At 46.8% G+C, this 27242-nt stretch overlaps 1 protein-coding gene and 1 long non-coding RNA gene across 8 annotated transcripts in view; one reads left to right on the top strand and one right to left on the bottom strand.

Moving 5' to 3' along the window:
* Positions 1–27242, bottom strand: part of TENM4 (teneurin transmembrane protein 4) — a 720251-nt gene that overhangs the window by 14335 nt on the left and 678674 nt on the right. For all 7 annotated transcript variants that reach the window (XM_032357369.1, XM_032357368.1, XM_032357365.1 and 4 more), the window contains 4 exons: positions 24276–25153; positions 10549–10721; positions 5339–5574; positions 1545–1841 (listed from right to left, as the gene is read on the bottom strand). In XM_032357369.1, the coding sequence (XP_032213260.1) occupies positions 1545–1841; positions 5339–5574; positions 10549–10721; positions 24276–25153 (1584 nt within the window). The remainder of the gene's footprint in view (positions 1–1544; positions 1842–5338; positions 5575–10548; positions 10722–24275; positions 25154–27242) is intronic.
* Positions 734–16867, top strand: LOC116598495. Its single transcript, XR_004289088.1, has 3 exons — positions 734–887; positions 8455–8584; positions 15537–16867. It is a non-coding gene; the product is annotated as an uncharacterized LOC116598495 (long non-coding RNA).

Below are 27242 nucleotides of genomic sequence, written 5' to 3'. Positions count from 1 at the left end.
CAAGGAAACTGGCGGTTCTCCTCAGTTAGGCCCAAACCATAGCTTTCTAACTAGTGTGCCGTAAGCTGCTGCAGTGGGGACACAACTGTGCTAATAAGGTAAGGACTTCTCGAGGCATGTGGATGGTTTAGTCAACTGGGTGTCCCACTCCTGGTTTCGGCTCAAGCCCTGATCTCAGGGCTGTGGGACTGAGCCCCATGTCGGGCTCCGTGCTCAGATTCTTTCTCCCTCTTCCTCTGCCCCTTCCCACTCGCGTGTTCTCTCTCTCTCTCTCAAATAAATAAACAAAATCTTTAAAAAAAAAAAACAAAAAAGGCGTTTCTTTCAGCCCTTGCACTCAGACCATCTGTCTTCCTGCAGTGGGCAGCTTTGTTGGTTCACCCCTCTGTGTGGTACAAAAGTGATGATTTTAGCGGGTGCTGGTGTGTGAGGAAGTTCGGGAACGCTGACAAGGAGCGTGGCAGCAGCCTCTCTCCTGGCTTCCTTGCTTCAGCTTCCTTCTCAAATCAATCTTCTTACTCAAGCAAGAATGATCTTCCTGAAACCCAGCCTGGCAGTGTCTCCTGTCTGTTAAATAACTTCTGCTGACTCCACGTGGCCCATGGGGTGAGGACCGCATCTGAGAAGGGTGTTTCAGGCTCTGCGTGATTGTTTACGCAGGAACAGGTCAGATGCCCACGGCGGGGTGGGCTGTGACGGAATGTGGGAAGCAGCTTCCTAACAATGGGCTTATTGTGTGGCCCCATGAAGGTTCCTTCCCCCTCTGGGTTGGGGTTGTCAGTATGTCAGATCACCTCTAGGGTCTCCTTTAGCACCACCACAGAACGCGGCTCTTGGAGATGCTCACCCAGCAAAGAATGGAGAAGATGGATCACAGACCAAGCACAGTATGGGCCCCAGGCAGGTGGCCATGGGCAGGAAACAAAGTCAAGATGTGGGTACCAGAATGGGGGTCTGAAGCGCAGCTCTTTTTTGGGAAGAAGTCAGCAGGCAACAGACCTATCCGCTTCTCGGCAGCAAAGCTACCATTTTCTCCTGTTTGGGACCAATTTTTGCCTTTAGAGCTTTTCTGATTCCTAGCCCCTGGGATGCAATAAATCCTGACCTGAAGCAGAAGGGATTTACTAAGTTATGCCCACCATTCAAAGCTCAGGATTAATTACCTCACTAGTGTTTTGCCCTGTTCTCTGTGACCAGATCCCACAATTGCTCCAGATCTGGGGGAGGAGCCTGCCTGGGTCTGTACCCTAAGTCCTGCTCTGTGACACTAGTTAGAGTTGGGCTTCTTCCCAGCTCTGGTCTATCACATGGGGCTTTCATCTCCTGCCCCCAAACTCCTACCTGCCGCACCATCATTACAATCTACCCAGATGCCTGTCAGGTTCCTGGTCCTCTGCAGCAGACTTTTTGGAACACTTCCTTTAGAAGACCACATGGATCTAATCCATCCCACTGAAGGCAGCAGACTGGACCTGGCCATGGGTTGAGCCACAGTGGCTGGCCTTCAGTATGGTAAGGCCAGTGATGGGGAGACAGACACCTGCCTTCTCTAAGTACGTGTAGCTCCACGTCTTCCCATCAGCGAAGATCCTGGATGTGATGCGACCTGCCTGGTCATATTCCATCCTCTCTGACATGATGCCTCTCTGGACACCAGCGATATGGCCCCCGGGGGAATAGGTCACGTTGACACCATTCAGCCTGCTGCTGGGTGACCAGAGGCTGGGCCGCCCTGCTTGGTCATACAGGATCCGGAGGGTGAACTTGCGGTGGTCATCATAGATCTTCTCTGTGCGGGTCACACGGTCGAAGTCCAGGGACAGGAGATTCCGGTTGTGAACCTGGGGAAGGTGCAGGAGGGAAGAGAGTTAATCTGGCATGGGAAACTTTGGTGTGGGAGGGTCCTGAGTAGAGGCAGCAGCACAGGTCATGGGTATGACAGATAAGATCTGGGGTCCTGGCTTGGTCGCCTGTCAGTTCTGTGATGCTTCCTCATCTGTAAAATGGGAATAATAATGTCAATTGCACAGGACTATTGCTAGAATAAAGACAATGCAGGTTTTGAGCAGATAGTGGCTAGTCCTAAAGACAATCCCTATCATTTCCTAATGTGATTCTTCTAATGAGTACAGAAAGGCAGATCCTTCTTGACTCTCTCCTGAAAAGGGAGAGGCAGGGCAGGTCCAGCAAATTCATGCATGACCCCGTTTCTCATGTGCCAGGCAACATGCTGGTGTTTGGCACTGAGGAGACCAAAGCTCAGGGACATGAAGCAACATGCTCCACATCTCCTGGCTGGTGAGGGACTGTGTCTGGATGTGACTCTCACTATGACAACAGGCCGACAAAAAGGTTCTCTGAGTGTATCTGTCCCTTTTAGGGGCCTTGGACCTTCCGTTCCCTCTGGGGTCGCTCCTGCCCTCCGCCACCGTAGTTAGGGATTCCTGGTTACCTTGGTCAGCTCCCAAAGAGTCGTCTTCTTCCTGGAGGGCCCTGGAGGGTCTAGGACAGCTTCTGTGGCTGTGGGCTGCCCGGGGGCAGACAGAGTCCCAGCTTTGGGACCTTTTTCCCTTTGTAGGATCTCTACATGGGCTGCTAGGTCAGCACACAATTCAATTTCCCTCCAGAGTCAGGAATACAGGGCTCCCAGAAGGGTGGCAGTAAGTCAGGGTTTTTCACAGCTTAATAAGGGAATACACTTCAGAAGCCTACTTCCATATTGGGATCCACCCTGTGGGCACTGGTTGCCCCTGAAATACTGCCAGGTACTCCGAAGCTAAAACGCTGGCCCCCTCTAGCTAGGCACACTGGATGACTCTTCCATTAGTCACTGGTTAAGTCTGACAAGGAGTCAGGAAAACATAAGAGGAAAGCAGATAATGTAGGTCACATGACGCAGAAGTGCTCACGTAGGCCACGGTAACGGAAGGCCTGTAGGGTTCTGGGTGGTGAAAAAGGTCCCGTCTAGAAATTAAGGCCAAGATACCAGCCTGTGTGCTGTGATGCACTGCTTTTCAGTGTGACCTTGGGCAAGCGCCGTTCCCTCTCTGAGTCTCTTTCTTCCTCTATGAAACAGCCGAACTATGATGAGGACCGAAGAAGCCTTAAGTCAACTACGTCTTGGAGTTCTGGGTGCACTGAAGGTCCTGAATTAATGATTGCAATTATTTCCATTAAGGCAGCAAATGATCACGGCCATTCTCAGATAAAGTACAGACATGTGTGTTTCCCCCTTCTCCCTCTCTCCAAACAAATCCTCAAACCTTGAAAATAAGGATTTATAATGATGCTGAGACAACTTTAGCTGTGAATGGCCTGGTTATAATAAGGTTGCCTTCCCAGGGGTAATCAAACACAATTGCAGAGCAAAAACTGTGTGGCAGACAATTCCCATGAAAAATCGGAGGCGCTGGAGAGCGAAGCCATGTTCTTTGCCGGGAGGGCCAAGGAAGATGTAGGGTCCGCACCACCAACAACAATGGGACCCATTTAGAAGCCTCTTTTGCAAGGTCCCCTGTGACCCCCCAAGGAGGTGCCACCCAGCTAGCTGTCCCCCTCGTCCCCAGAGGACCCCTGGTGAAGGGGAGCTAAACCTCTGCGGCAAAATTAATAAAATTGAATTAAGTAGCTCACTGGGGGAACCGCCTAATGCTTTCTGTGCTCGGCAGTAGCGGCAATGAGATTATTTTACATCTTTCTTTATTAAAAAAGGTTCCCAGTTGTATAAAAAATGAGCTCCATTATGGGGCGGTGCACCCGGCTAACATTCTAATTCCACATGCCGCCACTGTGGGTGGCCATTTATTTTGGGAGGACGTGGAGATGTGGCCACCCGACTGGAGCGCCATCAATCTCAGGCTGGGAGAGGGACCAATTAGAGCCTGGGAAACTTCTGGTCCAGCTCACACCACAGAGGAGAAACCCTAACAGCCCTAATCGCCACCGTTCATGGAGCACCTGGAGTCTACCAGCACTGGGCTAGGAACCTGGAATAGGTTGTCTGGTTTCCACAGAGGAGGGAGAGACTCAGAGGACTTGCTTGGGGCTCCACAGCCAGGCCCAGGCAGGAATCAGATAGAAGTCAAACTTTCCGTTTAGCACACCGCCTCAGATGTGCCAGAGGGGCTCCTGGAGAATTCAGACAGGGGGCTCCGCAAGGCTGCAGAGGGTGGCAGGCCACAGAGAGCCCAGACAGCAAGGCTTTCCTCAGGGAACTAGTAGAAGCCTCCTTCCCTCATTCAATTTTTGCCGGAGTTCTTGGCCGTGGAGGAAACACAGAAAGCCCAGCTTTCTGGGTTCTCGTTGTGTGACATCAGCTATGTCCGGACACGAGCCATGCTGCACAAGGGCGCTTCTGTGGTTTTCAGGAGTCCGGAACATCTTGCTCACTTCTGTGGTACCCTTCAGCCCAGCAAGTGTCCGCAGAGCCCCAGGGGCCAGCAAGGTGCCATGCTGAAAGCCAGCACTAGTTTCTTCACCATCTCGCTGCCCCTCACCTTCCATTCTGAAGCTGAGGGAGAAGCAGCTGGGCAGTGAGGCCCCGCCTAGGCCTGAGGTAACTCTACCAAACCACGGGGCGTGAGGCAGAGACCGGGCAGCTTCGGGGCATCGGCAGACTGAAAAGCACCCACATGCCAACCCACTGGTGGTGACAGCTGGCGGGGGAGGGGCCTTGTGCTCATTCGGGAGGGGATAACTGCCTGGAAAGAGCGCAGGATGTGGTTTGAGGTTCCAAAGAGCTCCGAATGCATAACAGGAATGACCAGAACGGTGGCGAGAATGTCCGGAACCACAAGGGGAGTGGGTAGGACTGACCACTTCTTGGGCGCTAGACTCTGTCCAAGGCACTTCATAGATGATCTCTAATTCTCATGACAACTTGTAAAACTGATTTTAACCTCCCCATTTCTTGGGAGAATGAAACCGAGGCTTTGGATGAATGAAAGCACATTATGGATTTGCTCAGGTTCAGTCAGAATGTAACAGAAGCTGGAAACCCAAACTCAGGCCCAACACTAAAGCTGGTAATCATTCCGCAAGTAACAACTGAAGAGATATTTGAGACTTAATAAGTCTCATAATAAGTCCCATAAGGGTGGGAGGGGTGCCTGCTTGACTTTCCCCCTTTCGCAAAGGCCCAGGAAAAGTTTCTCCCCTAGGGCCGGTTTCCCAGACCAGAACCCCGCTCTCTGGCTTGGTCCTCATTCTTTCATCCTTCTTCTCCACCACCCCCCAATGGCACCCTCCCCCCACCCACGTCCAGCCTCCCCACCCCAGCAACCTCCAGAGCTCCAAAGGCCCCACCCTAGTGCCCGACCTGCCCCCGGGGCTTGCTCACCCGCAGCCGGCGCCCAAACACCGTGACCTGGCCCCGAGCTTGCTCCTTCCGCTGCCGCCACTCCACCAGGTTCAGACCGTTGTCAATGGGCAGTGTGACATTCCTCTTGCCCACGGTGGGGTTGACGGTGCCCGCTAGCAGGTGGGGCTCGGTCTGCAGTGCCACCTCCATGCCATTGGCCAGCAGCAGCCGCAGGGAGCCATCGGACCCGATGTAGTAGCTGTTCCGGACCTGGTCTGAGGGAGAGGAGAGGGACCGGCTCTGCTCAGAAGGGCTGAGCATGGAGGGGGCTGGGGGTGTGTGCACCAGGGCATTGGTATGTTATTAAATGGGCTTATTTTTCTGATAATGTAAACAGAACGTTATCAGTGAAGAAAACTAGGAAATAGAAGGAGATGGTCCTGGGGTGCCTGGGTGGCTCAGTGGGTTAAAGTCTCTGCCTTCAGCTCAGGTCATGATCTCAGGGTCCTAGGATCGAGCCCCACATCGGGCTCTCTGCTCAGCGGGGAGCCTGCTTTCTCCTCTCTCTCTGCCTGACTCTCTGCCTACTTGTGATCTCTCTCTGTCAAATAAGTAAATAAAAATCTTAAAAAAAAAAAAAGAAAGAAAAGGAGATTGTCTATGATCTTATTACCCAAAGAAAGCCATTGTAAATAACTTGTCTATTTCTAGACTTCAGGATATTTCTGAATACCCTGATAGCCCAAAGTAATTCGTATGGTTTTTCACTGATCATGGTATTATACTGTTGAATATTTCTCCTAAGTGTTTCTCTTAAAGACTGCATAATATTCCATCATATGGAAATACCATAATTTATCTAACCAACTCTCAAGGAGATAATGTTTTATAATTACAAAGTTAACACTGCAAATAAACATACTGTAAACATTGTATTACGTGGGAGAAGTTGGACACAAAAGACCACATGATGTATCAATGAGTCTTACATGAAATGTACAGAACAGGCCAATTCACAGAGGCAGAAAGTAGATTAGTGAGGGAAAGGTAGAATGAGGAGTGACCACTTATGGGTATGAGCTTTCTTTTTGGGACTGATAAAAATTTTTCAGAATCAGATAGCATTAATAATCGCATATCTTTGTAAATATACTAAAACCCCCCTGAGTTGTATATTTTAAAAGGGTAAATTGTATATTTTAAATTTTTTTAAAGAGTGAATGTTATACTATGTGAATTACATCTCTATTAAAAATATACTTTTTTGGATAAATCATTGTCTTCGTTTTGGGTTAAGTTACTAGAACAAAGGGTTGAACATTTTTAAGGTTCTTAATATATACCAGGGTAACAATATTCTTTATAACAAGGTGAGATATAACTCCAATAGTCAACTGACAGAATGTTAAACATATGTATGTTTTAAGTCATTGCCATATATATATATCTCAATGATTTAAAAATAAATCTGATTTTGAAGTTTTAAGCCTGATTAAAACATTTAAAATTAGGATCTTTCACTAAAAAAAACTTCTGGAGGAGAGTAAATTTCAGCTGTAAAAAGCACACAATTCTTTTCTAAAAATGGAAATATCTCCAAATTTGTGCTACAGTTTTCTGCCTCTTGCCCTTCCTCAGCTGGTGCTTCTGCCTGCACCTGCCCCTCTTCCATGAACACCAGCCTGAGTCCTCGCTTCGAGGCTCTGCTTCATTTTCATTTCTCCCCAGTAGGTTCCCTGGTTCCTTGGTCAGAACGAACGCCTCCTCTTCCTTTAGCCTCCTTACGGGTCCCTTGAGTGGTCCTGCAGTTGAGGGGGTGCAGGGCTTACCATTCTGGTATTGAAGGCATTCTCAAATACGTAAGTGTTCGCTGTGAGAGGGGACAACTGCCCAGAGATAGAGAGCATGGCCTCCAGAGCCAGGCTATCAGGGTTCAGGTCCCAGCCCTGCCACTCTCTTGGGCAAATTCCTTAACCTGGCATCCCTCTGGTTCTTCATCTGTACCTTGGGGATATAATAACTGTACTCTTACCTCACAGGATTAAGCAGGATAATGACAATGAAGAGCTGAGAGTAGAACTTGGCATGTAGTGAGTATGACATAAATATAGCTATTACTAGTTTTATGTGCCTGGCACTGTACTAGTCACTGTCATGTGTATCTCTTGTCCTCTCCCCTCTATCTCCATTGTCCCATTCACAGATCTGTCATAGTGAACTTCTCTAGTACTGATCATGGTTTTTTTTTTAATATTTTTATTTATTTATTTGACAGATAGAGATCACAAGTAGGCGGAGAGGCAGGCAGAGAGAGAGAGAGAGGAGGAAGCAGGCTCCCTGCTGTGCAGAGATCCCGATGCAGGGCTCGATCCCAGGATCCTGGGATCATGACCTGAGCTGAAGGCAGAGGCTTTAACCCACTGAGCCACCCAAGTGCCCCTGATCATGGGTTTTTAAGAGCTCCCCATGTCTTTTAGATCAGTGGTTAAGAGAACGGGTTCTAGAATCTCTTTGTCTTAGTCCAAATACCCTAGCCGGCACGTGTCCTTGGACAAGTCACTTAAACTCTCAGTGACTCCCTGTCTTCATTTGGAAAATAGAGATGTTCATAATACCTCAGAGGGCTGTGACAAGATGACATAGGACTATGAATGTAAAACACTAAAGATCTGCTTTATACTTAATATGTGTTCTAAAATGTTAGTTATCATTGTTATTATTGTATGTGCTCAGTGAACAGTTGCTGGATTGAACTAGAGATGTTACCGGCTATGTTAAATTAAAAAAAAAAACAAAGGTGTAAACCCTCACCAAGTCTTCCCCGCACCAGATCAGGCCCTTCCTCTGCCACTCCCTTCCCCTCTCCATCCCTCACCCGTTCTTTCTCTCTCACACACACAGAGTCCTAAGATCTGCCTTTAACTTGCTGTGCATTTTTCACTGGCAATCTGTATTTTACTTCCTTCGAACGGTGGAAAAGCCTGTGTCAATTTATCTTTTAAAGCTGCTTTTGCTGAATGCACACACGTCCATTAATGGTGACTCTGGATGCAATGGTATCTTGTAGAGGCCCATCTCAAATGATCCCCATTTAATGTGAGCTGTGACTCCCCAAGCCTGCCCCTCATTAGCAGCTGCTTCTTATTTCTTCCCAGGCCAGACGTAAGATGAAGCTGAAAGAGCTTTTCCGGAAGACTCTACCAAGGCGGCTGCCAAATGTGGCATCTCAGCCTGGCATGAAAGAAGGAAAGGGAGCGTGGCAGAGGAACCAAAGAGGAAACACAGGTACTGTGCTTCCCGGATTCAGGGAGGCATTCATTTTTCCTTTCCCCACTTTGATGTTTCTGAAATTGGAAAGCGTCTTAAGTCCTTGTATGAATTTTGAGCAACGTGTCTCCCCCTCCTCTCCACGCTGAAAAGTTGCTATTAAATTTTGATGGTACATTTTATTTTTTTAATTTTATTTATTTTTTTTAAATTTAAAGGTCTTATTTATTTATTTATTTGACAGAGATCACAAGCAGGCAGAGAGGCAGGCAGAGAGAGAGGAGGAAGCAGGCTCCCCGCTGAACAGAGAGCCCGATGTGGGGCTCGATCCCAGGACCCTGAGATCATGACCTGAGCCGAAGGCAGAGGCTTAACTCACTGAGCCACCCAGGCACCCCTGATGGGGGTAAAAGTGAGGAAATGCAGTACTTTCGAATTAAAAAAAAAAAGCTGCCTGAATGTAAGAAAGACTGAGCTACCTTCTGAGAAAAGTGCCGCACGCCAGCTCAGAGGTGTGGAGGGGGGAAGACGGTTCTTAACCCCAGGGCAGGACAAGGTGTCTGAGCCATCAGGGGCCCTGCTGTCCTTGGCCAGGCAGAACCTGACTGGCTTGGAATTGGCACCTTCCCTTGGCGATAACCCAGTCAGAGCATAAACACCTGGAGTGTGTCCCAACCCATTGCTACAGGTGCTGGTGGGGAAGGAACCGCAGGGTATCTTTTCTCTTTCTTTGACTGAGAACGGCTGTTATTCTTTGAGCTTCTTTTCAAGCATGGGATTACATTTGTGAGTAAAAACAGTTGTGAAAATACACAGTTATTTTCCTAAGGTAAACAAAAGTGCCAGTTATTAGGTAAGAAGTTCATTAATCCAACAAATACTTAGTAATACTACGGGCCTGGCCCGTCGTGGTCACTCTATGTAGGCTGTGTCAAGAGATGGTCTGAGCAACATGTATGAGGCACGTGTCGCAATTCTGCCCCATTTCCCAGGCCCAGAGACTGAGGCTCAGAGAAGAGTGAGTCCACCCAAGTCACACAGGGAGGAGCGGCACAGCAGGCCTGGGGGCCCTGGCCTGTCTACTCCAGAGCTCCTGCTCCTTGCCTTGCCTCACACCATTCCACGTGGCCTCGACCAGCTTTTGTTTCCTCGAGGAGAAAGCTGAGGGTCTCCGTGATGTGGTGGCAGAGTCAGGACTAGAATTTGTGCCCCTGAATCCTAGCCCACAGCTCTTTTACTACTTATGTCCAAGCCGTTGTGAGTACCAAAAGCCATCAGGCGCGGGGGGGGGGGGGGGGGGGGGGGGGGGGGGGGGGAGGGGGAAGAAACCAAGTGAGGCTTTCCCTAGTGATAGCTTCCCCCCGCCCCCATGCTTACTAGAGCCAATAAAGCCGCAAGCTCCACTCTGGGTCATCATGTCCCAGGAGGACAACTGAGGCAGATGGTTAGTTCACAGCAAGTTTTTATCCTTGTGATTTACCTAAAGCTAAAAGGTCAACTCATACCAGGGATTATCTGGTGTGTGCAGGGAGGAAGGGTCTCTTCTCTACGGAATCCTAGGGAAGGCTCAAACTGTTCTTGCCTGAGCTTGCGGAGGGATTTCTCCATCCCTAGATCCCTTTCATGATTAAGTGTCATTTTCACTGTCCTTCGACCTCGCCCACCCCGGGGTGAGAGTGGGAACCATTACAATGGTGGAACAGTGGGGTCACCTGGATGGGCAGCCGGTGCACTCCCTACCTTTGGTTCTGATGATAATGGGGTGAGACAATGGACTATGACTCGGAAGCTTCTGGGAGAGAATATACGGGACTTGGGCCGGTGGTTTCTGCACATTAGATGGCAGTGCAGAGAGAAGCCAGTTGTATTGCTCTCCTGTTCTTGGGCAGCTCTAGTAGCATTTTATTTCTTACATTATCCTCCTCCAAAGGGGTCCCATCACCCCCGTGTCTCGAAGTCCCCATGCTCCCCACCCTGCTTACCTTGCAAGAGTGTATAGAAGGCACCGGAGGCAGACAGGTTGGTGGTTATGGTGATATCATCCTTGCTGGAAGTCTCTACCTGGACATGCACCGAGCTGTCTGTATCACTTCGGAAACTGCTCACCTGGCCAGTAGGGAAGGTCACATTGGTCAGGCGACCAAAGCTGTCGTACCTGAAAACCAAGGGGGGGTGGCTCTGAGTGACAGAAACATAATGGTGCTATTGTTGGAACCTGGCATGTTCTACCCTGTGCCCCAGTTTGGTGTGTTTTGCTTTCCTTTCTGGTTAGATACATTGCCGTGAGTCCTCCATCTCTTTGCACATGGTTTGTTTTTTGTTGTTGTTGTTGTTGTTGTTGTTGTTGTTGTTTTTAATTTTTAAAAAATTTATTTGACAGAAAGAGATCACAAGTAGGTAGAGAGGCAGGCAGGGTGCGGGGTAGAGGAAGCAGGCTCTCCGCTGAGCAGAGAGCCAGATGCGGGGCTCGATCCCAGGACCCTGGGATCATGACCTGAGCCGAAGGCAGAGGCTGTAACCCACTGAGCCACCCAGGCACCCCATCACATGGTTTTCTTGAGAAGTGACTCCACCGGCTGTTATCTGACTACAGGCAAATGACTTACCTCTCTGAATCCATGAAGTGGAGAAAGGACCCTGGCCCTGCCTGCATGGCAGGGTTACTGTGGAGAAACATGTTGGGGTGGCCTGTGGCTACAAATAGCCACCCATGCAGGGTGAGATGATGGGGGTTCTCAGAGGATGGAAACTCCCAGAGGTGAAGGGCCCAAACTTGATTCTTGAACCCCCTCTCAAAACTCTGACGGCTGGTGATGCAGGGTATTTCTGAACAAGATAAGAGATGGGGCTTCCGGGGTGCCTGGGTGGCTCAGTGGGTTAAGTCTCTGCCTTCGGCTCAGGTCATGGTCTCAGGCTGTCTGCTCAGCGGAGAGCCTGCTCCCCCTCTACCCCCACCCCCCCCTGCCTGCCTCTCTGCCTACTTGTTATCTCTGTCTGTCAAATAAATAAACAAAATCTTTAAAAAGAAAAAGAGAGAGAGAGATGGGGCTTCCTACGAAGCTACAGAGCCTGGGGAAAGGGGGCTCTGAATCCAAACCAGGATCTTGCCACCACATAAGGAGGCTAAACAGATGGGCTCTTGCAACCCCTTCCCATCTAGACTTCACAGCCAGCGCCAAGCAGTTTTGTATCTGCCGTTGTCACAGCTCCCAGTTCTGCTCTGGCGTGGGCTTTCTGAAGCATGACAATCGAATCTTAATACTCTTTTACGTTCCTGAGAATAATAAAAGAAATGCCTACCATTACCAAACACCTACCACGCTACAGCACAGTGCTTCTCAGACCTTTCGCTTACTCCTTGTAATTTACTTAAAAGGTATAAATGATCTCCTTTCTGGAGGAGGCTCAGAAAAGCAAAGTCTCCTGCTCAAGGTCCCACAACGGATAAGTGTGGTGGAGTCAAAATTCAAACTGATCTATCTGCTTCCAAGCCGCCCCTTGCTTCTCTGCCCTCACCCAGCATTTCCGAGCTGTCCATTCGCAAGTGTCTGTTGCGTGGGTTCTCTGTGCAGCCAAGTGGGCGGGAGGTGGCAGGGAATAATGGGCTGTTAACACTTCAGTTATAATTTTTAATTGTGGGAGGCTGAAGTGTAAAAAGGCAGGTTTAATATCCCCTTTGCCCTTGTGTGTGAATGGGAAAAACGGTCTTCATCCAGATGTCAGTATTTCTGACTTTGGCTTATGCTCAGGCTGGCACACGGCTTCCATGGTAGGTCTCCCCCATGGATTCCAGGTCTCCCTCCTGGACATTTCCCTCCTGCTTTTCCCCTGGGACCTGAGGGATTTAATGATGGTGAAATGAAAGGCCTGAGTGTTTAGCACTGTCCCGGCTCTTCCTCTGATCCTTCAGCTGCACCTCATTTCCCACTGGGACCCCTGGGGGCTGCAGCGTCTGCAGGTTCAGGCAAGACTTGGAAGTTGAGACTAGGCAGGCCTTTGCTGAGCAATTTTCTGCCCAAGGTCAGCTGTGGGTGCTGCATGGATTCTGCCTCCTGCCAACTCTTTCTGTCCCTGTGCCTGGGACTGACATAGTCTGTCACAAATGGGGTGCTGGCTAAAGGTCTTTTGAATGAGTCCTGGACCCAAGACCAACTCTAGGATCAGCTGAATCTCTCTGTTGCTAGGGTCTGAGGCAGTGGGACGGAAGCCCTTTCCAACATGGCAAGCAGCACAGGAATCTCTAATACCTACCCTGGGCTTGGGCTTGGCAGGGTAAGGGTGTGGGCTGTATCAATCCTTCCGGCTCTCCTATAGGCACCTTAGGGGCTGTGGAAACCTGCTTCTTATCATGATTTCTCATCTTTCTGCCTTAGCACCGAGTCATGTTGTAAGAAATCGTCAGTTTTCTTGGGCATTGGGGAGGGTGACGATGTGGCTTAAAACCCAGACTGGAGGGTCACAGGTCAGGGTGCCCCTCAGAGCGGGGGAAGGTGGTGATTCTGAGAGACTGCTGCTAGGAAGGAGGCGAGTCTTGGGATAAAGATCTGGAAGGTTTGTCCTAAAGCATCTTTGTCCCAGAGATGCTCTCAGAGCTCTGTTCCCTTTAAGTCTTGGGGAGGGGGTGTTCTTTTCAACTCTTTATGGAAGGAGGAAATTTGAATAGGAAGGAATTTCACAAAAATGTTTAGAGTGGTTATCTCTGGGAGGCAGAATTACAAGGGATATTTTATATTCCCAAGATTTAAAAATAATGCATATGGATTATTTTCATAATCAGAAAAGTGACCTCAACCCAAATAATGCCGCATATAGAGAGCTCATGAACATGGTCATCTTGGGAAAGAGTTCCTTTTAAATTACTGGCATTTATGGAGTCCCTGGGTGGCTCAGTTGGTTAAGCGTTCAACTCTTGATTTCGGCTCAGGTCATGATTTCAGGGATGTGAGACAGACCTCTGTGCTCAGTGGGGAGTCTGCTTAAGATTTCCTCTCTCGTTCTGCACCCCCACCCCCACTTGGCTCACAGGTACTTGCCCCCGTCTCTCAAAGGAAAAAAAATTACTGGCATTTCTGGAGGAGTCTCCTTATAGGACATCTACCAACATCAATCTCCAGGGCTTTTCAGTAAATATTACTAGGGGACCCCAAATTTCTGAGCCCCAAACCGGCTCTGTCGTGGTCATTTTAGCTATATCTGTGGTCTGAGAGCAGACTGAGTCCTGTCAGATTCCGAGTCATCTTAGATCAGCAGGAAGATCAATTCCAGTTCAACAGTTTCACAGGATGGGTATGTGCTGTTCTAGTCTGGTCCTCTGAACACCTGTTACCCACGCACATAGTCTTTACTGAGACTACTTACTTAGACTGTGTAATATCCTGACCTAACCAGATACAAAGGATTTTATTATGCCAAGCAAGGTACTTAAAAAGGAGTCTTAGAGTCTTACCAATAAAAATCGATAGGGCAACCACACATTAGGGGACAGATGTCACTTCAGGAGTCCTTTACTGTGGCCTTGCTCAAATGCCACCTTGTAAAGCCTTCTCTGGTCTCTCTCTTGTCCCTTCTCCCAGGGATACCCTGGCCCAGCTGCCTTACAGAATGGGTCCCCTGCATCCTAACAGCTCATGTACAAGCTGTCACCTGCTCCGGCCTGGGAGTGCTTGAGTCAGGACAGGACTGCGGAGTCAGACAGGCTGGGAATCTGGAGTCTACCACCTGCCAGCAATGGAGCCCTGGAGGACTGGCTCTCAGTTCATCTCTTCTTCCCCAGCCCTGGGACTGGCAGAGAGAAGGCGGGCAGGGAATGCCACTTGAGCAAAGGAATGAATTCATGATTGGTTCTGCGAGGCCCCTCTGCTGCTCTGTTGGAAAGGGGAGACAATGATTCATTCAAGCACTATCTCCTGTAGGACTTGACAGAGGCCTGACCCACAGCAGGTACATGGTAAACATCTGCTGAAGGCACAAATACAGAAACAACTAGATGATCCTTCATCAGTCTCCATAGGCGTTTCCCCAGAGCTTTGGTCTCCAAGACAGAAGAGCCTTTGCATAAAGGGAGACAATTGTAATTATTATTGAAGGTGGCCTGTGATACATAATTAAATTGAGCTTGAAGAAGATACAATGAAAAGCCTCATGCTTTCAAGATCTGGTTTTCATTTTATACGAGATGGCCGAAAAACAGTAATTTCCACTCCTCACATTTTCCATTAGAGGGACTGAATGTCTTAATTAAATGAACATCGAATAGAACAGCCAATTTATAGAATTTTCTTGCCTCTTATTCGTTCATTTCAGTGCCTTCCAGAGCTTGGGAAACACCACTGGATCTCTCTGCAGCCTGATTCCTACCTGTGATACCCCATCAGAATACTACTGCTGCTTCCTCTGTGGGGAGGAACTGGGGCTGCCCATCCTGTGGGCCTTGAACACCTGGGCCCCCCATCCTCTCTGTGGAGTCCTTTCTCTTCCTGCTACAGAGCTGCTGAGAGAAAGAAGGCAGGTGCCACCCAACAAGGTGGGACAGTTCGTGGTACTCTCTGGATTCCAAGTGGCCCCATGATCGGTGACTTCTGGACAATGGCTTAGTTGTGTCTGTTTTGGCTTTACTTGAAGTACTGACAAATTTCTTTCTTTCTAACCAAGAGGAAGGAATATGCTGATATGGCAAAGTCCTTGGAGCCAGACGTTCTAGGCTTTGACTGTAGGCTCTCCCTCTGCCAGCACTGCAACCCTAGAGGATGGGCATTCAGTTCTGTTTTCCCACAAACCATCAACCCCATCACATCATAAATGATATTTTAGGCAGGTCGTATACCATGACCTCTGGGAGCCTCTGTTTTGTTCTCTATAAAATGAAGATTATAACACCTATCTTAGAAAGATATGGTGAAGTTCAAACAAGATAACCTATTTAAAATGAAATGCAATTTTTTTTTTTTCTTTCTTTCTTTTTTTTAACCAGGGCCTGCAGGATCCCATGAAACTGCCTTCCCTGGAATGTCAACTCCCTGACTGAAGGGCCTTTGGTCACTGGAGTATCCCAGAACTCAGAAGAGTGCTTGGCATACAGTAGATGCTCAATAATGTGAATGAAAGTCATCTGAAAGACCTGGTCCTTCTCGCCTCTCTTTCCAATTTCACTTTGAACCTGACCCCTCCATCCTCCTGTGTTCTGCTACATCTGTTTCTATTCCCCAAACATGCCAAGCTCAAGCTGGGCTTAGGGTGCTCACATGTCACTGTTCTTTTGGCTGAGAATGCTCTTGCCTCCAATCCTGGTGTGGCTAGCTGCTTTCATTACACATATTTCAGTTCAAATGTCATCACTTCAGTGAGGCCTTCCCTGAAATAGATAGGTCCTCCCATCTGATTTCGTTGTCTTCATTGCATGTATTATCTTATTTACATGTTTATTGGTCTGTTAGCTGTCTCTTCCCACTATAATATAAGCTCCATGAGGACACAGACCTTGTCTGTGTTCTCAAGCCTCGAAGAGTACCAGAACATAAAAGGTACTCAGTATGTATTTCTTAGATTAATGAATAAGTAAATAAACAGTAGGTATTATTATTGTTTTTTCAAGATGTAGATTGAGAAAAACTACAAATTTCACCCCTTTCTCCTCCCCTCTTCTGTGTGAGGAAGGGAAAGTTCATGAATATTCATATCCTTTTAGCAAAAGGCTCATCACTGTCTTTTGAGGTGGGCATTACTGTTGTCATTTCACAACTGGTGAAGCTGAGGCTCAGAAAGGATATGTAACTTGCCTAAGATCACGCGGCTGGTTGAGGAATATAGTCTCAAAGTCAAGTCTGTCTGACCTTAAAGTCTGTGTGCTTTCATCAGGCTTCCCCGAAGAAGCTTTCAGGGAAAAACCTTTGTGTTCATCACTATGTAAAAGAAAAAATTGTTTGGAAATCTCAAATGGGTCAAGAGAACTGATAGTTTTCTCTTCGAGATGCTTTGCTTTGATACCACGGCAACTGACTTTGTAGTGATGCCAACCCCCATCTGAGAGGTACGATCAAGATGGCCAGATGACTGGCTTTTCATTATTTCTTTCCATGGATTTTTCTTCACTCCATTTTCCTGGAGCATCTTTGGAGAATGGGGAATGAAAACACATAAAACATTCATATAGTTGCTGTGAACTTGGCTCTCAGAAGAGGATCGCTAAAGGGTATCTTCACACACATTGCAAGGCTTTCTTCTTCACACTCAATATTTCACATCTCAAGCCATACTATGTTGCAGCTGGTGAGAAAAATGCCAAATTGCTTCTCTGATACTAACTTTTGCTGATTGGGATTTTTTTTTTTAAGTTGGAAAATAAAGATGAGATTTTTGAGTTTCATCTACGATTGTTTCAAATGCCACCATTGTCAACGAGAGGAACTGGATACTATATCCTCTGTGAATAAAGAGAGGAGTCACAGCCCCTGCATATGAATAGTTACCTTCATCTTAGATCCCTATAATAGATGGCATTACTATGTCATCATCTTCTCAAAAGCCATACCAGAGCTGGGAAGTTTTTGGGTTCTGCAATGGAAACTTACACCTACTGCCTATTTCCTACAGAATTATGGCCTGCCAAAGAATTCTAGCCTTTGGGATTTCTAAGATTTGGCCCACCCTACCACTGTAGGTTTTATCTCTTGCTGATATTGTACTTGAAGCAGTGCATCTGGTGGAAAGGATTCAGAGACATCTGTGATTGAATCCTGGCTCTGCCACTCATGTGTACAATGTCACAGAGCCAGGCAGTGTCTGTGCTGGTTACTCTCTTTCCCCTCAGTCCCATTCTCTGCTTTTCTCTGTGCCCACAGGATATGAACCCCACAGACCACAGCACTTGGGTCCCTTTCTGGCTTGGTTTTGGTTGGATTCAGTCAATGGTAGACAATGACAAGAGATGGGAGGTTGGGAGGAGAAGTTTTCCTTATTCCCTATCTCCTTTGGTGCTAAATTTCTAATGGTGGCTATATCTGTCCATGATTGCAGTTTCTGTGAGATAGCTTTTTTTCCCTGGTTATAGCTCCCACCAGGCACTTCAGTAACAATATTCTATTCCTGCCCCACCTTGCCCTTAAGCCTCAGGGTTGGTCATGATTGTTCACTGTTTTTAGTACCTGGGTGCATCACCATTCTTTGTTGGTTCCCTTATCCCTTTCTCTACCTCTACAACATTTCTTTATGGAAAAGATATTTTTCCTAGGTATAGAGTTCTGGGTTGACAGGGTTTTTCATTTTTGTTTTTTCCCTTTCAGCATTTCTGTCTTCCAGCTTGCATGGTTTTTGATAAGAAGTATACTGTAATTCTTCTCTTTGTTCCTCTAAAATGCCACCCCCCTGCTTTCAAGATTTCCTCTTTTTCTTTTATATTTTGAATATATGCCTAAGGTGTGTGTGTGTGTGTGTGTGTGTGTGTGTGTGTGTGTGTGTGTACACTCTGCTTGGTGTTTTCTGAACTTTTTGGGTCTGATTTGGTATCCATCATTACTTGTGGATAATTCTTCACCATTGTTTCTTCAAACAATTTTCAAACAAGAAAATATTTCTTCTCCCTTGTTTTTTTTTTCTTCTCTTAGAATTTGAATTCTAATTCTTAGAATCTGACTTATGATGGTTTGAGTTATGATTTTTTGACTTCATAATATTGCGACAGTAATATGAACTCATGAGAATCCATACTTTGAACTTTTTCTTTAAAGAGGAAACTGATTTTGGTCTTTTATTTATTTATTTTTACTTTTTCATACCTTGAATTCTGATATTCTCCCAGACTAGTAATATGCGGTATGACTCTCATGATGCTGGGCAGTAGCAGCAAGCCATAGCTCCCAGTCAGCCACCTGAATCTTGAGGATAAACAACCAGTACATTGACAACCATTCTGTACAACCATTCTGACAACCATTCACTTTCAGTGCAGTATTTGATAACTTACATGAGATATCCAACACTTTATTACCAAACAGGCTTTGTATTAGACGCTTTTGCCCAACTGTAGGCTAATATAAGTGTTCTAAGCACATGAAAGTTAGGCTGGGCTAAGGATATTTGGTATGTTAGGTGTATAAGATGCATTTTTGACTTAGAGTATTTTCAACTTACAATAAGTTTGTCAGGATGTAATCCCCTTGTAAGTCAAGGAAGACCTGTGCATTCATATTAAGACCAGATGATATTGCCTCCTAGATCTTGGATGCCCGGGTTTTGTATTTTTTTCACTATATTTTTTTCTCTTTGTATTTCAGTTTGGGTAATTTCTATTGACCCATTTTCTTTCTTTAGCTGTGTCATCTACTGATAAGCCTATCAAAGGCATTCTTCATCTCTGTAACTGGTTTTCATTCTAGATTTCCATTTGATTTTTTCTTATAGTTTCCAATTCTCTGCTAAAATTTTCCATCTGATCTTTCATATTGTTCACCTTTTCCATTAGAGCTTTTAACATAATTATAGTTATTTTAAATCCCCTAAAATATAGTTTCAACATCTGTGTCATGTCTAAGTGTGGTTCTGATGATTCCTTTGTCTCTTTGGAATGTGCTGCCTTTTATACCCTTTTTGTATGTTCAGTTGAATGTCTTCTGTAGCACAACAGAGAATGAGGTACCAGGTTTTATACATGGATATGGGCATGAGTTTCCTTCTGCTAGGATGTTAGTGAAGGGGTATGAGTTAACTTACTAGGATTTGGGCTGGCTTTGAAGTCTGATGTTTCTCTGGCTAACTTTAGTGCATTGGAGGCTTTGAGTTCTTCTAGCAATACCTTGTGTTTAGGGTGCTAAACTGGTTTGTCAGAGGAGTTTTTTTTTCCTCAGTGTCAACTCCATCCTAAGCTTTAGGTCCCCTTTTATGCTGGGCCTCAGGGAATGTCTCTTTCCAGGCTCTTGTCCCTCTTCTGCCTCTTTTGCAGTAGTATTCTGCTTTCCATTGCTGTGTTTGACTCTTCAGCTAAACAGTGTTGGCATGTGGGGAGCTAGAGAGTTCTCCATGGTTCCAAATTAGCCACAGTCTTATGTATCTCTGTGTCTCAAGAGCATAGCCTCTTCTGTCCTCCTTCTCCTTTTCCTGCTGCAATTCTGGGCCCATTACATATCACTCTCCCCTCCTGACAGAGGTTAAATTCTTTTTCTCCTCCCTCATTCAGTGGCAGTGGATCTCCACCAGCGCCTAAGGAGGGCAGTGTAATTCCCCTTCTCTCCACAGATTAAGGCTTTTTTAAAAAAAATTTTTATTTATTTATTTGATAGAGCTCACAAGTAGGCAGAGAGGCAGGCAGAGAGAGAGGGGGACGCAGGCTCCCCACTGAGCAGAGAGCCCGATGCAGGGCTCGATCCCAGGACCCTGGGATCATGACCCAAGCCGAAGGCAGAGACTTTAACCCACTGAGCCACCCAGGTGCCCCTGAGATTAAGGCTTTTGTTCTATATGGGAGATATGGTGAGTCACCCAGTCAGGTCTGGGTATAGCAGGCAGATACTTGTGCCCCTCCCCCAAGTCTACCACAGTAGATGTTTTCTTACATCTTTCCCTACTCTTTTCTGAGAGTACCTGGTTGGGCTGTGGAGAGAAGTTATGAAGAGGATGTGGGGTCTCTCACGCAGGTTCTGCAGCCTCTAATGGCTTCATACTCTCTTGTCAGTACACACTTAGCCTTCCTGAATTCGCCAGCCCCCCTAGCTGAATCCTTCTGACCAGCTGCATTGACCCCCAGTAAGACAGTGCTCACATCTTGTCTCTCTCCTTGGATTTGGTTAGGTGGTTGCCCTGTGACCTTAGTGAAGGAGTTTAAGGGAAACTCATGAATCTACCATTTGTCTAGCTTATTCCTACTGTAAGTCTGGGAATGATGCACTTTCTAGTTCTGATATTCTCCAGCAAAATCCCAAAGCCAAGTATCTTTATTTGAACCATTTGAGTTGAAGTCTGTGTCCTGCTGGGTACACTGATAATGCTGGAGCTGGGATTTGATACTCTTCTCACTATAGCATGTTTTTCCTCCCTCCTTTATCTCCCTTCCCTGCATTTACATTTCACTCATAAAATATTGACTGAGCACGTACTAGGTGGCAAGCCCTGGCCTGAGACAGAGGTAAGTTAGTTAGGGTCTCACAGTATTTAGTGAGAGCAGAACTACGACAGGAGCTGTCACAGGACACCATGGGAGGCCAGAGCCACTTACCCCTGTGAATCTGAGGGAAGCCAGCAGCTCACGCCCACCCAGCAAGTGAGTTTTGGAACCTGCCCCATGTTCACCGCGCCATTTTCTTAGCCATCGAATGCCATCTGGCCAGGAGCCCAAGTCTGAAATTAATGATACCACACACTGGAGATGAGGAGTGCATTACAGGCTCTTTGAGGTTTTCTGCCAGGAGAACCTGTGGGCTGAGGGGAGGAAGGACTGTGAACTCTCTAAGTCAAGTTGCTCTGCAGTATGTGATGTTTATGTTAGATGTATTATTTAATCTGTTGAAAGGATCAATAAAGCCAACTTAAAACTTGTTTCAGTAATAGCCCATGTTACAGGCAAGCCTGGCTTTTTTTTTTTTTTTTTTTTTTTAAATATTAGAACATTTGGACTAGAATCCATTAAACCCTCTCAAGGAGCTAACAATAGAAAATTCACTAGGGCAATGGTGCTTTGGCAAAATCTGTCAAAATCGGTGTTAAGAAACACCACAATAATGGGGTGCCTGGGTAGCTCAGTTGGGTCGAGCGTCTGACTCTTGATCTCAGCTCAGGTCTTAATCTCAGGGTAATGAGTTCAGGTCTCGTGTTGGGCCCTGTGCTGGGTGTGGAGCCTACTTAAAAACAAAACCAAAAAAAAAAGGAAAAGAAAAAAGAAACGCCACAGTAATGATAAGACTGCAGCCTTACTTCTAGGGAGCTTCGCCCTTTGTAAGTTTTTTTTTTTTTTTTAAACCTTCCGTATTTATTTAGTTTGTTGATCCTCATAGTGCCCCTGAAATAGGGTAGGGGAATCTTGATTTCCATCTGGTTGAAACCTAGGTCTGGAGATCAGTCAGCCAACCTCTGAGTCACATGGCTAGCGATTTTTGGTGAAAATAGCTGTCTTGAACCCTGGCTTTGTTCAGTCTGAGCTGAACCGTTTTTCCTTGACCCACCCTGCATGTCTTTTTCCAGGCCAGTTTGGATATTCTCGGGGACTTGACCCCTTTCCTAATTCTTACCTTGATTTTTCAGACTTGATGTTTGAGTCTGCTCCTCTGGTTTGAGTTCTGATTCTTGCCTACTTTAATTACAACTCTGGTTTGCTCCTTTGACTAGTTTCCTTCCTGCTGCTCCTAGGTACTACCTTTCACGCCCAAACAATATTTCTGTAATTACTGTTATGTCCACTCATGTTGCTTAAAATGACGAGGAAAATGACGAGGATGATGACGATGCCGATGACAGCAGCAGCTATCGGTTGAGAAGTGCTGATGAGTAAAACATGGTGTTTTAAAACATAAGTTTATCTCACTGACGTTTTTAATGTCAGACTATCCCTATGATACAGATACTGTTTTTATCCCTACCATCCAGAGAAGTCACCGAGAACTTCGGTGAACCCACTCCGTGTCAGTGAAAGAACATGGACCCGTGTTCCAGCTCTGCGATGCATCACTGTGTAATTTTCGACTGGTTCCTAATCTCTCTGTGCCTCAGTTCATTCATCTGTAAAAACTGTGGAGGTAATTTCTCTGGTCTGAGGTTGCCGTGAAGACGAAATTGGAAAGATCTTGGCACACAGAAGGATGTCAAGATAGGTAAGTTTCTCTTTTAATTTTAGGGCTTTCATCTTCCATTCTCAGGGAGTGCTTTGGAATCCCAAACTTCATTTTCTAAACAGTGATTATACTACCTTTCTCTTCTTCATAAAACAACTATGACTATATATTTCTTTGAGGAGGACAGGGAGCAGGGAATGGGATCCTTTCAGATGGAGGTCTAGGAAATGGTTTTAGATTTCAGGGTTGGTTGACAGCAACTGCTGCCCTGATCTGTAAGCATTCCGGTTGGGATTTGAAGGAGTGACCTTGGGAACTAATTGAGTGAGCCGACTTGCTCTGACAAAGAAACCCCTGTATTGGTTAAGTAGCGTATATATATATACGAGATTTCCATTGGGCAATGGAGGAAAATTGAATTATTTAGTGTATTTCCATTTCAATGAGTTAATCAAGATAATTGCTGTTTTCCTGGATCTTTGTCTTTCTTTGTAATTAACAAGGCCCTTGTTTGGAGACAGGAATTTAGCCAGTGAACCTTGCACGAATTACTGTGACTTTTTTTTTTTTTGGGGTGCAAATTGTTTTAAAAATCTATTACAGATCTTTTGCCTTTGGATTCTAGGACTATGAAAAGCAGATGCTTGATCAAGCCTGAGAAAAATTTACAGATCAAGGATTTAAATTCATTTGGGATTAACAAACTCAGCAGGAGGTCCAGCAGAAGACAGATTTAGGTTGTGATCCGGGTTCTGCCCTGTTCTCAGGATTAACAGGGAGCCTCTCTGAGCCTGTTTCTACTTCTGTAGAAAGGATACTGTCCCTCACCTTCCAGAGCTGTTATGAGGACTAAATGCAATAATGTGATTCCTAGCCCATCTCTGGGGCACAAAAATCTACTTCCTTCCCCATCTCCTGCATACCTATGGAATGGTCACACACTCAGTAGTCTCAGTTGTTTGGGGTATGGCTAGGACTGTGAAAGAAAACACTAAAAAAAAAAAAAAAAAAAAAAAAAAAAAAAATTTGAGCAGCAAAAAGAGCAGGTACAAAGTCCATTCATTACAATAGCTCCTAGATAAAGAGCTCAGATACCCCCGTCTTTGATTCTGGCTGGGACTGGAATGAGCTGAACTTCTGGTTTTCTGACCACACCCCTCAAGAAGCCCTACCTTGGATGAGGGAAAGGGAGGTGAGCTCCTTGGTGGGTGCCACAGCTGAAATCCACAGAGCCACAATAGTGCCAGGCATGGGGAGGAAGCAGTAGGATGAAACCCTGCCACACGGGAGCTGATCAAAGAACAGTTTACAACCCTCTTGGGGCAGGAGTGAAGGGTTCCATAGCCTCGTGTCTTCCCTTCTGATGTAATAGGCAATTGCAGTTGTTCCTTATTAATGATCTTGACTCATAAAGAGAAAGGTTTCATTATGTCTCAATAATGGGTTTGAGAAGCGAGGCACGGAAGGCATTTAAGTTCCACCCAAAGTGGTTAAAATGATAAAAACTGTTTTGAAACTTGTAGAGGTGAGTTTGGATTAGGTGGGCATCTATATGGAACTTGTCATCGTTTCTGGAAGTGATCATCTGGAGCTGCCAGCACTCTGTCGAGTATGTTTCATCTCCATTCCCTCCCTGTGGGATGTTGTGCAGGTTATTTCCATTGTACAGATGTGGGAACGGAAGCCTAAAGAGATGCAAGCCTAAGCCTCCTAATGCCAAAACTCATGCCTTTTCCACCACATCACGTTCTTGCCTAGGAGCAATCATCTGCGACATGAACATAACGGTTGAAAGTAACGGTCGAACGTAATGTAACAACATGTAGGTAACGGTCTACATCCCAAATTCTGAGCCAAAATGAAATCTATCCAAAAATTAACACTCCACCAACTCACCTCTAATCGTCCAATACATCTCATGAAACAAAACTGTCAAATGCCCTTGTGGTGTTACTTACTCATAAAATGTTGTCCATCCATTTTCATTGCTTTTGGTTGCCAGCAGGCCAGAGTTGCCATGGTATGTCATCATGGCCAGCTCATGTCCTTGTGTGGTCACGCTCTTGAGTGCACTGTTGGTGCCCATGGTCACCCAGTACACTTGGCCATCCGGCACCACCAGCCAGAGGGGCATCCCAGTAGAGTCCCGGCGGACATTCACCATGTTGCCGTTGTTGTCTGTGATGAGTGTGACATCGCCATCTCCCGTGTAGGTGAAGTTGTACAGATAATCTCCTGTGGGCAGACTCTGGGTGTACAGATGTTTTCCACTGGTATCAAACAGATAGAGCTCCTGGTCAATGGGTGAAGACAGCTCATACATGTTCTGGGTGTTGAGGAAGGGCTTGTTCTTCCTGATAAACCGAATTCGGATATTCCCTAGGTCAGCCACATAGAGCTCCCCGTCGGCACACACAGCCAAGGAAGACGGTGTATTCAGCTTCGCATCCTTGGCATAGCCATCATCTCCAGAGAAACAGTCACAGTTGGCATCGTTTTTACAGTCACAGCCACTGGGGGCTCCTGCAACCAGTGAGATCTCTCCGCTGGTGGTGACCTGCCGGATACGGTTGGTCTTCTTCTCGTCAGTTTCTGCAATATACAGGACTCCGTTGTGTGAGACAGCCAAAGCGGTGGCTGACTCCAGGGTTGCGTGGATGGCCACCTTGCTCAGCAGGAAGTGGTCGATGCCGGGGACCTGGCAGTGCATGGGTCTCCCGGCGACGATGCGCACCTGGTGGTTTTCAGAGATCTGCAGGACCACGTTGTTGTCAAGGACGTAGAGGGAGTTGTCCATGGGGTTGATGGCTAAGTCTGTGGGCCACTCCAGGCGAACCTGCCAATGAACACAACCGGTACTCAGAGGCCTGGGGCAGGGTGCCCGCCACAAATCCTCCCCCAGCCTGTATAGCTCGTGAGAATGTTCCCAGTGCCTTCAGACGCTGTCCTGCCTGATCTCATGGTGGCCTGTCATCAACAACAGATGTCAATCTCCTGATCAGAGGGAAACATGCAAGTGCTGTCACTGAGACACCTGATGATCTCCATTAGACTCACAAAACATGAAGAAGGGAATAAAAAGGAGAAAAAATAGGCAAAGAAACAAAAAAAGTAGACAGGAGATAAACTTGGGGGCCAGACAAGCCTAGGTTCAGATCCTAGCCACCCCTCCCCCTTTGTGACCTTGGGCAATTACTTTGCCTCTCTGAGGCTCGGATTCACCTCTGTGAAATAGGACTGACCACAGGGTCAAGTGTCCCACAGTAAGGGTGTGAACAATGACCGCTAAGGTGATGGAGGTGGGAGGGGAGCTGGATGGAGTCTGGAGGCTGAGGCAGGAATTGCTCAGGTGTCTTAGAGAGACTCTACACAAACTGAGGATACCATACGCAGATGAAAGACGGCATCTCAACCCATTGGGTTCATGGATGCACATGTGCCTAGGGGCTGGGGATGTAAAGACCAAACAGCCCCGGGCCCTGACAGCTCCAGACCAGTGATTCTCAAATCTGGCCACACATTCCGATCACCTGTGGTGATTTTAGAGAGCTTTGGCACACACATCCCACCTCTGATCAGTGAACTCAGATCTCTTGAGTGTGGGGCTCAGGCAGCGGCATGATTTTGAAAGCTTTCTGGGTGATCTGAATCACCAAAATCATGATTTGAATCACCAAGACTGGGAATCACAATGAAATCCTTTCTCCGCCGGGTGTGATTGATGGACCAGTGGCCCTGACACCACATGGGAGCTGGTCAGAAACACGGGATGGCAGGTCTCACCAAACCTACGAATCTGAAACTGAATTTCAATAGAACCCCTGGATGGCTCCTGTGCACACTCAGATTTGTGACTCCCTGCTCTAGATAACGGTTTCTAGAGCCTCAGAGAACAGGTCCTCCTGGAAGAGATTCGAGAAGGTGGCCCAGGGAATATGGGGTTTTCCGAGGTCCTGGGGCCCATGCCAGAGCCTCCTCTGCGCCAGGCTGGGAAGCTGGCAGGGATGACGGGGAGCTTTCGGGTACCCCAGGGAAGCTGCTGGCAGGGTCTGAAGTGAGGAATGCTTTGTTGGTGGACGTGGAGGCTGGGTTGTTGGATTTAGCAATCTGGGAGGTGACTGCCCTAAGGGAAGCCACTTGCCAGCTGTGTCCCTAAGGGGTCATCCAGCCACACTGCACATGGGCTGGAAGTGTCACCTCCATCTGATTTGCGTACCTTGTCCCTAGGGACTCTTCGCCTTACGTTCCTGAGTGCCCTACAAACACTCGACATTCTGTCCAATTTCGGACTTGCTTAAATACGCATATTACTTTAGATAAGAGATTTCTCTCTCAGGAATTCACTCTTGAACACCCTTGTCTGCGAGAGTGTACATCACAGCCATCTTTAATAATGGCAAACAACTGCCACCAACTCAAATGCCCAACGACAGAGAACTGGCCAAATAAATGATAGTATTTCGTTCGCCCATAAGGAGGAATACTCTGGGGAGCCATTAAAAGCACTAATGTTATGGATGGATATTTAATGACATGGGAAAATGCTTGCTATGTATTAGTTGAAAAGAACAGGTTACAGAATTGTAAGCACAGTGTGATCCCAACTGGGGGAAACATGGCAACCACAAATTAGATAAATTACAGACAGAGGGGAGATTAAAAGCTTGGGGGTTATACATCAAAATGTTAACCACACTCAGGTTTGTGGTAATTTTAACTTTCTTCTCCGTAATTTTTAACTTTTTTACATTTTCTACAGTGTCCATGTTGTGGTTTACTCTTATAAAAAGAAACATCAGCAAATTACATACATGTGAGATGTGGCCACCTCCATCGGACCCTTCAGTTCAGGGCCGTCCTCAGGCCCTGCTTCCTGATCTGTCTCCTGCCTCCCAGCTGGGGCCCCTTGGCCCCCCGCAGAGCCC

This window comes from Mustela erminea, chromosome 9 (assembly GCF_009829155.1).
Source record: "Mustela erminea isolate mMusErm1 chromosome 9, mMusErm1.Pri, whole genome shotgun sequence".
Taxonomy (NCBI): Eukaryota; Metazoa; Chordata; class Mammalia; order Carnivora; family Mustelidae; genus Mustela; species Mustela erminea.
This window is presented reverse-complemented; position numbering and strand designations above follow the sequence as displayed.